The 13,432-nt window shown below is 31.4% G+C and overlaps 1 protein-coding gene across 1 annotated transcript; it reads left to right on the forward strand.

Annotated features, from left to right (window-relative positions):
• The first annotated feature begins 252 nt into the window (after nt 1-252).
• Pfas (phosphoribosylformylglycinamidine synthase) lies at nt 253-5,636 on the forward strand. The gene has a single exon (XM_035355271.2). It carries the CDS (start codon nt 369-371, stop codon nt 4,308-4,310), a length of 3,942 nt encoding a protein of 1,313 aa, XP_035211162.2. The 5' UTR covers nt 253-368; the 3' UTR covers nt 4,311-5,636.
• The last annotated feature ends 7,796 nt before the right edge of the window (nt 5,637-13,432 follow it).

Raw genomic sequence — 13,432 nt, forward strand, 5'->3', positions numbered from 1 at the left:
GTATGTTCTTTGTAACTATAGTTTAATTTTTTATCTTTATTCATTTGAAATACGAAGAGTTAAAAATAATAATTTCTAGAAAGGGTGTAAAGAATTTAAGTTGTTCTAAGTAAATAAGAACAGTATTATAACGAATAACAATGCAGCCAAAAATTTAAACAAGGATTGATTTGTTACGTTACATTCCTATAGATGGCGTAGCTATACCGAACTTCTGTCTGAGTGGTAAAACAAACACGTGTTTCGTTCAAAGTTCAAATTATGATAGCGAAGTGATTGTATAGTATAGATATTCGTACTTTAAGTACAGTTAGTGTAAAAAGAATTTAGTAGGAGTTAAGAGTGAGAGAAATATCACGATAGCTAAAATGGTGCTTCGTTATTTTTTGATACCGGCCGTAAGTAATCGTAAGATTAAAGAACTGCAAAATAATTTAAATTTAAAATTCGATTCGAAGATAGAAAAAATTGAAACAGAATATTGTTTTTATGTAGAAACTGATCGAGCTCTGAATGCCAAAGAGAAATACAGACTGGAATGGATTTTGACTTCGTTTGATGGGGTACTGGCAGAAACAACACAGCTTCCTGAATTTCTGTGTTCTGATAAAAAACATTTTGTGCTGGAAATTGGGCCTAGATTGAATTTTTCCACTCCATTTTCCACAAATGCTGTATCTATATGTAAGTCGATTAACTTACCCGTTTCAAGGATTGAGCGATCTGTGAGATACTTATTTTACTTCAGTCAAGAATATGACGTCGATATCAATGCAAATATTGCCAAATCTATGCATGACAGAATGACGGAATGTGTTTATGATACTCCAATTCATAGTTTTGAAGTAAATGTCTCTCCAGAACCATGGGATGAAGTGGATATACTAGGTTATGGAAGACAAGCTTTAGGAGAAATTAGTCATAAATTAGGTTTAGCAATGGATGATTGGGATTTAAACTTCTACACTCAGTTATTCCGTAATGAACTTAAAAAAAATCCTACTACAGTTGAATGTTTTGATCTAGCTCAGTCAAACAGTGAACACAGTAGACACTGGTTTTTTAAGGGAAATCTAATTATAGATGGAGTGCCAATGAAAGAGAACTTATTTGAAATGATTATGAAGACTCAAAAACATTCACATCAAAATAATGTGATAAAATTTTCTGATAACAGTAGTGGAATTCGAGGTTTTAATGTTAATGTATTTTCACCTGTGGATTCTGATCAGCCAAGTTACTTCAAAACTAAGTCAGCTGTGCAGCATATTATATTTACTGCTGAAACACACAATTTTCCTACTGGCGTTGCACCTTTTAGTGGTGCAGCAACTGGAACTGGAGGTCGTATACGAGATGTCCAGGCTGCTGGTCGAGGCTCACATGTAATAGCTGGAACTGCAGGATATTGCTTCGGAAACTTGAACATTCCTGGGTACGATTTACCTTGGGAAGATAAAACATTTGATTATCCATCAAATTTTGCTTTGCCTGTTGATATTGCTGTAGAGGCTAGTAATGGTGCTTCAGATTATGGAAATAAATTTGGTGAACCAATTATATCAGGTTTTGCAAGATCATTTGGCTTGAAGTTGCTAAATGGTGAAAGGAGAGAATGGATAAAACCAATTATGTTTACTGGTGGAATTGGTAGCATTAATGATAAATTAATCAAGAAGAAGGAACCAGAACTAGGAATGCTTGTTGTAAAAATAGGAGGACCTGTTTATAGAATTGGTTTGGGTGGGGGTGCAGCATCTTCAGTTCATGTTCAGGGTGATCAAAAAGAAGAGCTTGATTTTGGTGCTGTTCAGAGAGGTGATCCAGAAATGGAACAAAAATTGAATCGAGTAGTAAGAGCTTGCATTGAGCGTGGAGAAAGGAATATCATATGTAGCATTCATGATCAGGGTGCTGGTGGTAATGGTAACGTTCTTAAAGAAATTGTTGAAGGTGCTGGGGCTGTTATTTATGCTGAGGAATTTCAGTTAGGAGATCCAACTATCAGTGTTCTTGAACTCTGGGGTGCTGAGTATCAAGAAAGTAATGCTATACTAATTAATCCAAAAGACAAATCTGTACTTCAGAGCATTGGAGATAGGGAAAAGTGTCCTGTGAGTTTTGTAGGAGAAGTGACTGGAACTGGTGATATTGTACTTATAGAAAAAAGGAATCAAGAAGCCTCTCGACATCCTGTTGATTTAAAATTATCCTGTGTTCTTGGATCTGTACCTCCAAAAACATTCAATTTGAATCGACAGACTATGATTTTAAAGCCTTTAGAATTGCCTTCAGATTTAAATTTGCAGTTGGCACTTCATTATGTATTACGTCTTCCTTCTGTGGGTAGTAAAAGATATCTTACCAATAAAGTTGATCGAAGTGTTACAGGGTTAATTGCTCAGCAGCAGTGTGTTGGACCATTACATACACCTCTTGCTGATGTTGCTGTAGTTGCTGTATCATATCTTGATACTGTTGGTAGTGCTACATCTATTGGGGAACAGCCTATCAAAGGCCTTCTTAATCCATCAGCTGGAGCAAGAATGTCTGTAGCTGAAGCTTTAACAAACATAGTTTTTGCTAAAATAACGTCTCTTCAGGATATCAAATGTAGTGGAAATTGGATGTGGGCAGCTAAATTACCTGGAGAAGGTGCTGCTTTATATGATGCTTGTAAAGCTATGTGTTCTACTATGTCCAAAATTGGTGTTGCTATAGATGGTGGCAAGGATTCTTTAAGCATGGCAGCAAGGGTTAATGATGAAACTGTAAAAGCACCAGGGACATTAGTAATATCAGCATATGCTCCATGTCCAAATATCACACTAACTGTGACACCTGACTTGAAATGTCCAGATGGAAAAGGAACTCTAATATATGTGGATGTGTCCAGTGGGAAGTCCCGTCTTGGAGGAACTGCTTTAGCTCAGTGCTTGAATCAGCTTGGTGCTGATACACCAGACTTGGATAATCCTTTAGCTTTACGAGATTCATTTAATGCGATACAAGAACTGTTAAGTAAAAACAAAATAACTGCTGGTCATGATATTAGTGATGGTGGTTTTATTGTTTGTATTTTGGAAATGGCTTTTGCAGGAAATAGTGGTGTAAATATTAATCTGAAAAGTAATAAAAGTTTGTTTCCCTCAATGTTTAATGAAGAAGTTGGATGGATTCTTGAAGTTAAAGAATCAAATTTAAATTATGTCCTTAAAACTTTTGAGAACTTAGATGTGTCTTGTCAAAATATTGGATATAGCTTTGGACATGGAATAAGCGCTAAAATAATACTACAGCTGAATGAAGAAGTTGTTCTTGATATGCCAATGGTAGTTTTGAGGGATATCTGGGAAGAAACAAGTTTCCAGCTGGAGTTAAGGCAAACAAACCGTGAATGTGTGATGCAAGAAAAACAAGGATTATCAAAACGTACCAGTCCTGAGTATTGCATATCATTTGATATGTCTTCAATTAAACCTCATGTTACATTTCGATCGGGTCCACGTGTTGCTGTTATTCGAGAAGAAGGCATAAATGGAGATAGGGAAATGATAGATTCTCTGTTTATGGCAGGTTTTGAAGTATGGGATGTTACCATGACTGATTTGTTAACAAAAGGAGTATCATTATCTAAATTTCAGGGTGTTATTTTTCCTGGTGGATTTAGTTATGCTGATGTACTTGGTTCAGCTAGAGGTTGGGCTGCAGGTTTTCTTTTCCATCATGAATTGGAAACTCAGTTATTAGCATTTAGAAATCGACATGACACATTTAGTCTTGGTGTTTGCAATGGATGTCAACTCATGGGTCTTCTTGGCTGGATTGCTCCATATAAAAATGAGCAAGGTGATCAATGTCAAGGAGTTTCTCTTAGTCAAAATCTGTCAGAACGATTTGAGTCCCGTTTTGTGACTGTAAAAATTATTGAATCGCCATCTATCATGCTTAAGGACATGGAAAATTCTATTTTAGGTGTGTGGGTTGCTCATGGAGAAGGACGATTTGAATTTAAAAATTCACAAATTTTACAGGAAGTTCAGTCACAAAATTTAATGCCACTTTTATACGTTGATGACACAGGGTCACCAACTACTGAGTACCCATTTAATCCAAATGGCAGTATTGGAGGGATAGCATCCATATGTTCAATTGATGGAAGGCATCTTGCCATGATGCCACATCCAGAACGCTGTGTTTTACCATGGCAGTGGGCATGGATGCCAGAACATTTAAAATCAACCATGACTGTTTCACCATGGTTAAAAATGTTTACCAATGCGTATGACTGGTGTGTTCGTAACAGATGAAACACATGTGGAGAACTTATTCAAGTCATAAAATTTATTGATTTCAATTTATATATATATATAATATTCTATATCAAATCTCTATATGACATAAAAGTGTGATATTTTAAATGATTACTAGCACTGTAATGAGTTATTTTACTGGTAGAAAATTTGTTATTTTGTGAATAAATCACGTTCTTTATTTTGAGTAACTTATTTGATGGTAACAGAATTAATGATCCTCTAGTTAATATATCAATTAATCATATGTTGTAAATTATTTTCTTCTTTTTAGGAATATTTGTTAACAAATTGTGTAATAGTAATTTATTTTATTGCAGTACTTAAAAATGTCAAAACATTTGTATGAATGATAACTAAGAAAGTATATATTTTATTATTTTATTATGGTAGCTAATTAAGTTAGTTGGTTTTTATTCCTAATGAGAATTTTCCTCCCATGAGGTGTTACTTTTCACTTGGAAAGAAAACTAGATTCTACTGAAGTCACTGTTGTAATTTATCTGTTTAAGTTTCCAATGAAAAGTGCAAATGAGTAGTTTGGATGCAAATAATATGACTATGATAATAAAAAACTTCTGAGATTTATCTGTATTCATAATAAATTGGGTATTAAATATAAATTGCAAAATACATTTATTGACTTTTGTGTTACAGAAAACATTTTATGTCATAGAGCTTTATTTATTAACATAATCAGATTGCATACATTTTAAACATTTCATTTAAAAGATTTTAAAGTATAAATGCTGAAGTAATACCATGTTTAGACTACTGTGATATTTATATCATAATGTATGCTCAATTGTGAAATATATGCAGCTCAAAGATGGTAAGTTTTTTTTTTTTTTTTTTTTTTCATTTTGTTTGTTTATTTATATTATTTCAATTTTTCACACATAAATCATTTGAGGGCTAATTCTCTAAAAGATTTCCATTTTCAATAATTTTAAGATGAATTAATTTTACTTTTCAATTTTAATATGCATGCCTTAATTTTGTATGTTTATCGATTGCATTATTTTCTTTTTATCGATTTTCTTGTAAAAATGGATAAGTGGAGAATATAATGAAAGTTCCTTGGATTCTTTTGATCTTACAAATATATTTGTTGATGTAGATAATTAAAAGTATCGCCTATAAGATTAATTGTGAAATTTTCTCCTTTTAATTATAAACAGGTCAGTGTTATATGGTGGATTAATAAAATTTAATGTTTGCTTTTATAAAGAGAAAAAATCCATTTGAGGAGAACATGGTTATTTGCTATTTGGAATATCTGTAGTACTAACCAGTAATAAAAATTCTTTTTCACATTTTAAATTTGCTGCTATCTTAATTAAGATTCATATATAAGCATCACTATTAATTTAATTTGTTTCAATAATGAATAATTTGATTTGGAAATAGATGATACTAAATCATTTGGAATTGCTTACCTTTAAATCAAATTTTAAAACTTTAGAAAGTTCATATACTTATCAAAGATAAAAATTCGCTGGTTATGATTAAGCATCCTAATCTGTATGCAATCCAAATCGGGTGGATGAATTCATTGTGGGGAAGCAGCAAAAGGTTATACCTATTGGAATGTCTTAGATCTTGAACACCCCCAAGATGAGAGAAGGAGTTTGCCCAGCTCTCCATTTCAGTTTCGATTGAGAACAGTCTGGGTAGCTGAGCCAAGGGTCTCCTAGCACAGATGGACTTTCAGCTTGATGGTATTTTAATTACCCCATGCTGCAAACACACTATATTTATATAACATTATTCATTCATGTCTTCATATTTGAACCCAGGTCCAACAATATCAGTTACCCACATTGCTAATAACTATATTGATTAGATGACAGATAAAAATTGTAAATTTATTCATCAAAAAGTGTGCTGTCTTGAATAAAATTTTAATAGAAAAAGTCTGAATTTTTTATGTTACCTTTAAAAAAAAAGTAACTATTTGCAATGAGAGCCAGGCCAAGAAAAGAGCAACAGGGACATTTGTCTCAGATAAAAATTTGCAAAAGTTCAAGGACAAGTTTAAAATATTATACATTGAATATTAATGTGACGGTAATTAGAAAATGTAATTTTAAGGTGCATTAAAATCTATCTGTGCAACTTTCTTTTTCACAATCACTATCTTTAGGTGATATTTATAAGTGTGTCTGGAAACTAAATCAACAAATAAATAAGTTATCCTTCTTTATAAGATTGTTAGTGGACAACTAAACTCTCTTGTGAGGGGGGGGGGGGATCTGAAAGGTTTCAGATACTAACAGTCACCCAAAAAGAGATTTGTTAAGGTTTTTTAACTCTAACTGAGTTCACTTTCTACCAGCTTGCTGTTACACTCGCTCCTGTTAACCCCCCTTTTTTTGTGTATCTTTTAAGCTTTATTATTAAGAATAATTTTCTTTCCATTTATGTCACATGCAATTCACCAACAAAATTACGAAAATTTTGTTAGCAGTATACATTTAGAATTCCCAATGCAGCATTAAGTGTTGGCATATATTTTTCTTTCTTTTTTTGGGTTTTCATCCGCAGAGAACCCGTTGGCGCCGTTGCATTTTTACTCGCCAAGCTCGCGCTTCATCGGCGATGAGCCGAGCCGCAAACATGATTTTTAGTGCATGTAAATTCAAGTTGCGTATTTCCAAACCCTACCCCACTTTTCGAATTTTTGACGTCACGGAAATATCGACTAGTTTCACCTGGCAAGACGGCGTACCCCACTTTTGAGCTCTACGGCGCGTTTTCGAAAGAATTGTGGTGTTGATTAGTGAGATTTTCGCAATTTAAATTATTATGAGTGGAAATTTAAGCAAAATCTTTAGTGAATAGTTGTTTATCGCCGTAGTGTACTTGAGGAAAGAGGAGAATAATTCACTGCTGATGCATTAACAGTATGAAAAATTTGGAAGACTCGGCAATAAATGTGATGCATTCAGCGAAGCCAGTAAAACACGAGTGTTCGCAAAACTTATCCACATCTGAAGTCACTATACAAAAATTGTATGTGTGCCAACACAGATATTTTAATAAATAAATAATAATAATAATAATAATAAAAACTTTAGATCAAGGAAAAGAAAGAATTGCAGTGCCTCTGTGTGCTTAAAAACTACGAAGCATTCTGCAGACTTTTATGCCAAAATCAAGGTTGACAAATAGATTAATAAATTTTAATGTTTCTTTCAGTGTATATATTTCGAAAGTATTAAAATAACTTGGACAGTTGTTTAATTGCTTAAAACAGCAATAAAATTCATTTATAAAGATACACAAGGAATTCATAATTATAAAATATTTCATTGCTTTGGTGAAAAACTAAAATTACCTAACTTTTATAACATTAAGTATCTTCGTAACTGTAGTATTATGCTCTGTTTTATAACTTTATTCATTTGTTATACATTAAAATATTTTCTGTTTTATTTACTAAATGTGTAATCAATTATCAGGATAACTAAATGTGTTAAGAATTTCCATACATGCTTGTGCAGTGTGATTGCATGTTTGTTTAATGAACTTTGATTTTCACGAACGAAAAAGAAAGTTCAAGTGTGTGTCTGTGCAATTTTGACGATATAAATACTGAAATGTGTGTACAGTAAAAATTCAACTAAAAAATATTCGGAAAGCTCTTGAAATTTTGGATAGTCGAGCATATAAAAAATGAAATACTGTAATAAGTGAATGGAAGAATAAACTACTAGTCTAAAATCATAAAAACAGTTCATCTTATTTGTATCAACTTGACTATCAAAAGCCAATATTTAATATTATGCACGATTTTGAAAAAAATGTATGCTGCTGATCTTTGGAATATGATAACGAGTTATTTTTACAATGGTTGTTAAGACTGCAAATTGAGACTTTAAATATGAACAATAGTAATCTGAAAATTTGAAGTTGTAATTTTATATCCAACAATCTCTGCCAAATAACTTCCATGTTTTAAGCAATTAAAATACATATTTTTAACCACTTGTTATTAATTTTACAAAGTAAATTCTATAATTTAAATTTTATTTACTTTCATCTATTTTAATGTTTGCCATTATAAATTTCATATTACATTTTTAAGATTTCATTGTTGCTAATTAAACTTCCTTTACAATTTATTTAGTTATTTTATACGTACATTTATATTTTATGTAAGAAAGGGATTTATGTGCAGTAGATATACAGTAAAAATCATTTAACACAAAACAGACGGGACTGAAATATTTTTTTCGTGTTAAAGAATATTGAAAAAAAAAAAAAAAAAACACATATTCAACAAAATTAAGCTTATTAGAGTACATATTATTTACATAGATATGTATATATGCATATTTTTAATAAAAATCAATGAAACAAAAACATCCACAAGAACTTAATGGAATTTAATACAAAATTTTCACGTTTTTTGAAAAACAAAACATTTATTGAGTTTTGGGAAAATAATCTGATATTTTTCTTTGCATTGTCTTTTTTAGCATCAAATTGTTCAATGTCGAACATTTTGCTATTCATTTCACCATTGGAATGTGTGTCTATATAATTGTCCATACTTTTTATGATGTTCCTCATTTAAGATGATGTGGGAACAGGAACTGCATTATTCATTTATTTTCGTCATCAGAATCTGCATCAATGATATTTTTTTACCTTTGAACAAACTCTAAAATAACTTTGTCTGCCATAATTGGGGCTGTACACACATTATCGTAAACTACTGTAACGAATTCTTCCGATAGACAGTAAGACAGTTCATTAATACAGAAACTTTCTCAAACATTTCATTAAGTGTCAGCTCAGTTTCAATATCCTACTTCTCCATTTCTTTTGGCGCCAAAGAACAATAATTTTGAGAATCGTGTGTAATGAAAATAATTTTCATTCATCCTTAGAATCGCTGAATTCCATGCAATGCATCATATGCACAAAACTCACTAATTTTTACTCACACTACTATGTACTCGTCACCAAATTCCAAAGCTAACTGATGAGAGATGAGATGTTTGTAGAGGTGAAAGGCAAAAGTAGCATAGATAAACAAAACTGGCTTGTATCACAGGCTATTTCAAAGCCAAATTAGCCTCTTTTCTAAGGAAATGTGAAACCACCTCTCTTTCATTTCACACTCCGCTTAAATCTCCCCTGCGATGCCAGTGTTTTCTGTATTTTGTTCATTTCCAGAAAGGATACCTTTTCATGTTAAACAATTTTTGTTGTAAGAGAAACAAAATGCATGAAAATACACAGTAGTTTGTCGGGACCGTTGCATTATTTCGTGTTAACCAATATTTTGCCTTAAGCGTTTTCACGTTAAACGTATTCCACTGTATACAGATGTGTTTGGACTATGTATATACAAATATTTTTTTTAAGGGAAAATTTATAATCCTTCCAAAAATTTTCTTGCATTATGCTGCTAAAAATTGATCAGTAAATATACAAATAAAGAAATTTAGAACCAATTTTTCAGAAAGAATAAAAATTCAAATTCAAATTAACTTGATAAAATCCTGTAAATGTAGAATATCAAATATTCTTTTTAGACTAGTAAAATCTTTTTAAAAGATATTTTGATGATTTTACTTTCTCCCCCCCCCTTATTTTCCTTTGCTACTGCTGTTTGATAAGAGGTTCTAGTAAAGTTTTGTGTTAAGATTATTTTGAACTTTCAAAGATTTTCCACTGCAGGACTTTAATTTTTTCTACATTTTTAAGGGTATGTTTTCTTTCTTTCTTCTTCTTTTTTTTTTTTTTTTTTTTTGGATTAGAAAAATATTTTTAAATCGGAAGATATTTTCAATGATTTTCCTTTGCTTTGAGGAGGACTAGAATTTTTTGGTGAACCATTAAGATAAAAAATATATTGAAATGGTTCATCAGCTGATTCTGGATACAGAGAAGCAAGGATTTTGTTTTAAAAGGGGAAATGTAATTAAATTCGACATACCTCCTCTTGACGATATTATGTTAAAGTTGGTTGGATTCCTCACCTTTCTTGTTCTTTTATACTTCTCTTTTGTTTTTCTTGTGATGGTTTATTTTAACATGTTAACTGCTGTGGGGATCACCGGTGACCAGCACTCGATTTGGCTACAGCGTCCCAGGTGCCACCGGCAATGCGACCAATAGTAAAATACAAACTTAGAATAAATATTGATACTGATAAATTTTTAAATAGTACCATTGTTACTATAATGGTTTGAAGAATAATAAATCGTAAAAATTTAAATTATAAATCACAAAAATGATTTGTGTGTTATGCTTGATGATTTCCAAACAGCTCGAATCAAATTTCAAAGCAATTGCATACGCGCAGCTAAGATGTAGTTTTTTTTTACTATCTTAGTAGTGTCTTGCATGCAATTTGTAATTGTAATACGCATCATTTATAAACTATGTTTCTTATTTCTAATCAAATTTGTTGTCAAGTAAGCACTTAACATTTCCTAAGTATTGGAAAATTCAGTAGTGTCTAAGGATAATAAAAGCAATTTGGTTTTAGTTGCAATTTTGTTCCTGATGGTTAAATGGCCCAAAATAGATACTCAATGTTCACAAGAGAAACGGGATGGATGTACCAACATCAAATAAACTTAGAGAAAAACTATTAATGAAAATGCAAACAAAAATGAATCCACTGGTTCTCTTTCTGCTTCTAAAAAAAATTGAGTAAATATCAAGAAGAGTTTATTTTATACTGTTTTACATGTTGCATTATTAATGGAAAATGAATAGCCATTGTGTGTTAAATGCAGTAAAAACTTGCCATATGGAAAGCATGAAACCTGCAAAATTAAAAACACATTTAGAAACGGTACTTTTCCGTTTTGCAAGCGCAAACGATAAAGTCGCCAACAATGGTACAACTGATGCCAAATGGAATATCTTCGCTGGCAACCTTTTCCGCCTCATTTTCAAAACATGTCGCAGCCATTTCTTATCAGATTGATTGTTTCTTTCAATACTGGCATACAATTACATAGAATTTTTACAAGACAGTTAAATTTTATGCCCTAAGACCATTCATGGTAATTAAGTCAATTAGAATGCAATCACACCACTCACTCAAAGGCGAAAATATAGAAAAGGCAAAATCAAGGGTTAAGCTAATACTTTGGCAAGGAGAATTGAACAAAAACGACAGAAGCATGTTCTTCAGAATTTACTAAAGAAAATAATACAGATTTCTTGTTTAAAACAACATATGATAAAACTGACAGAAAATTTTTTGAAAAATTTCCGAATAAGGAATTAGGTTGGATCTGTGACCCATTTTGCCTTTGATATTTTCAATTCCAATGTATCTCTAAATGAAAAAGAACAATTAATTGATATTTTAAGTGACAGAATACTGTGTGTTCAAGTTAAGTCTCTAACTTGCCAAAAATTTTAGCTATCTACTGGAAACGAATATGCCGATTTAAAAGGAATGAAAGTAAATTATTACGTTTTTAACATAAAACTTCTAAAATGCTTATGTTACATCTTTCTGTTATATAAGCATTGAAAGTGGTTTTCTCACTGAAATAATTTTTCTACTGAATCAACATGGAGAACTATTTTATTGAAATATTTTTTTCTCTGTGACATTAATTGCATCTACTACAAACTAAAGATTAAAGAACTGTTTTTAAAACATTTTGAATTTGTTGTCATATTGATCTATGAAGCACTAGATTAGTGAGTTTTTATTGCATTATTGACAAATATAGTTTTTAAACAATCAAAAAATTTTCTGCGGAGATAATTACTTGTCAAATATGAATGTGTTTTCAAGCGGAAATAAATAATGAGTTGTAAAGAGAAAATTCAGTTAGAACATTGACATCTCTAACAGTAATTTGGATTGATTTAATCTTTATAATACAATATATTTTACAATGATAAGGCAAACTCCAATGTGAAAGATTATGCGAAGATTACGATAGTACCTAGAGTATTCAGCATATCGTATAATCCTATAACCAGATAATAATAATATTAGAATAAATTTTATCTGAATGAAGTTTTCTTATTACAGAAACAGTAAAATTATGCCATTACAGAAACAAATGCACTTTCAGACAATGTACTTCATACAGTTCACAAGTTCTGTTTATGTTACTTCTCGCTCTTCAGCGCATGCTCAAGAATTACCATCCAGGCAAAACTAGTCGATTTGTCCATGACGTCAAAAATTCGAAAAGTAGTGAGAAGTGGGGTAGGGTTTGGAAATACGCATTCAAGTTAGCAGACAAAACAATATATTAAACAAACAAAAAAAAAATGTCTTAAATTCCAGTTAACACAGAAAACAATATATTCCTTACACCAGCAATCTATTTATGTCACACTTGCCATCCTCTGAAAGGTTATTGTTAGAAAAGCATTAACAATATATTATCTTGTTAAAATTTTACGCCAGAAAATTGATTTATTCTCATAATTTTAGATGACAATAACCAATAATAAAAATAAAAGCATTACTTAGTTATTTAAATTGCTGGTTCTTAGAGCTGTTAATAATTAAGAACACAACGTGAACAGCCGTGTTACAAATTAGCTTCACCCCTCCCGCCGTATTTTCTTCCTTTCACCGAGAACCGGCATCTATCTACGAAAATATTTCTATCTATTTGTTGTTAAAAAATTCAGAAAAAATAATAATAAATAAGAGAAGAATAATATAAATCTGCAAATGCGAACAACGACAGTGATAATTCAACAAAATGAACGCAAGAGGAATGGTTGCAAACTTCGAACAAGCGAATAGGATAAAATCCGCTGGGTTGCCAGGTTTGAACTATTATCGCCAAAGTTGGCGATGTTTACATTTACCGGGTTCTCTGCGGAAGTGCTTCCCTTTTTTTTTTTTTTTTTTTTTTTTTTCCAGTCTTTGCTCAGTTTATCATATCAGTATTTGGTTTTCTTACAAAGATTACTTTACAAAACATTTTTTGTCCTTTTATTATTAACATTTTGTGTGTTTACTTTATTTATTAAATATCACATTCTTGGCACTTACAGTACATGAAATTTGATTCAACAGCACAATCACAAAATATTTAAAAACAGCATATCTTTAGAATTTCTGATTGACAGTCTCGTGCACTGATGATAAAAATGCTTTATTC

The sequence above is a fragment of the Stegodyphus dumicola genome, chromosome 6, assembly GCF_044657685.1.
Source record: "Stegodyphus dumicola isolate Sdum_Otavi_A_Nest chromosome 6, ASM4465768v1".
Taxonomy (NCBI): domain Eukaryota; kingdom Metazoa; phylum Arthropoda; class Arachnida; order Araneae; family Eresidae; genus Stegodyphus; species Stegodyphus dumicola.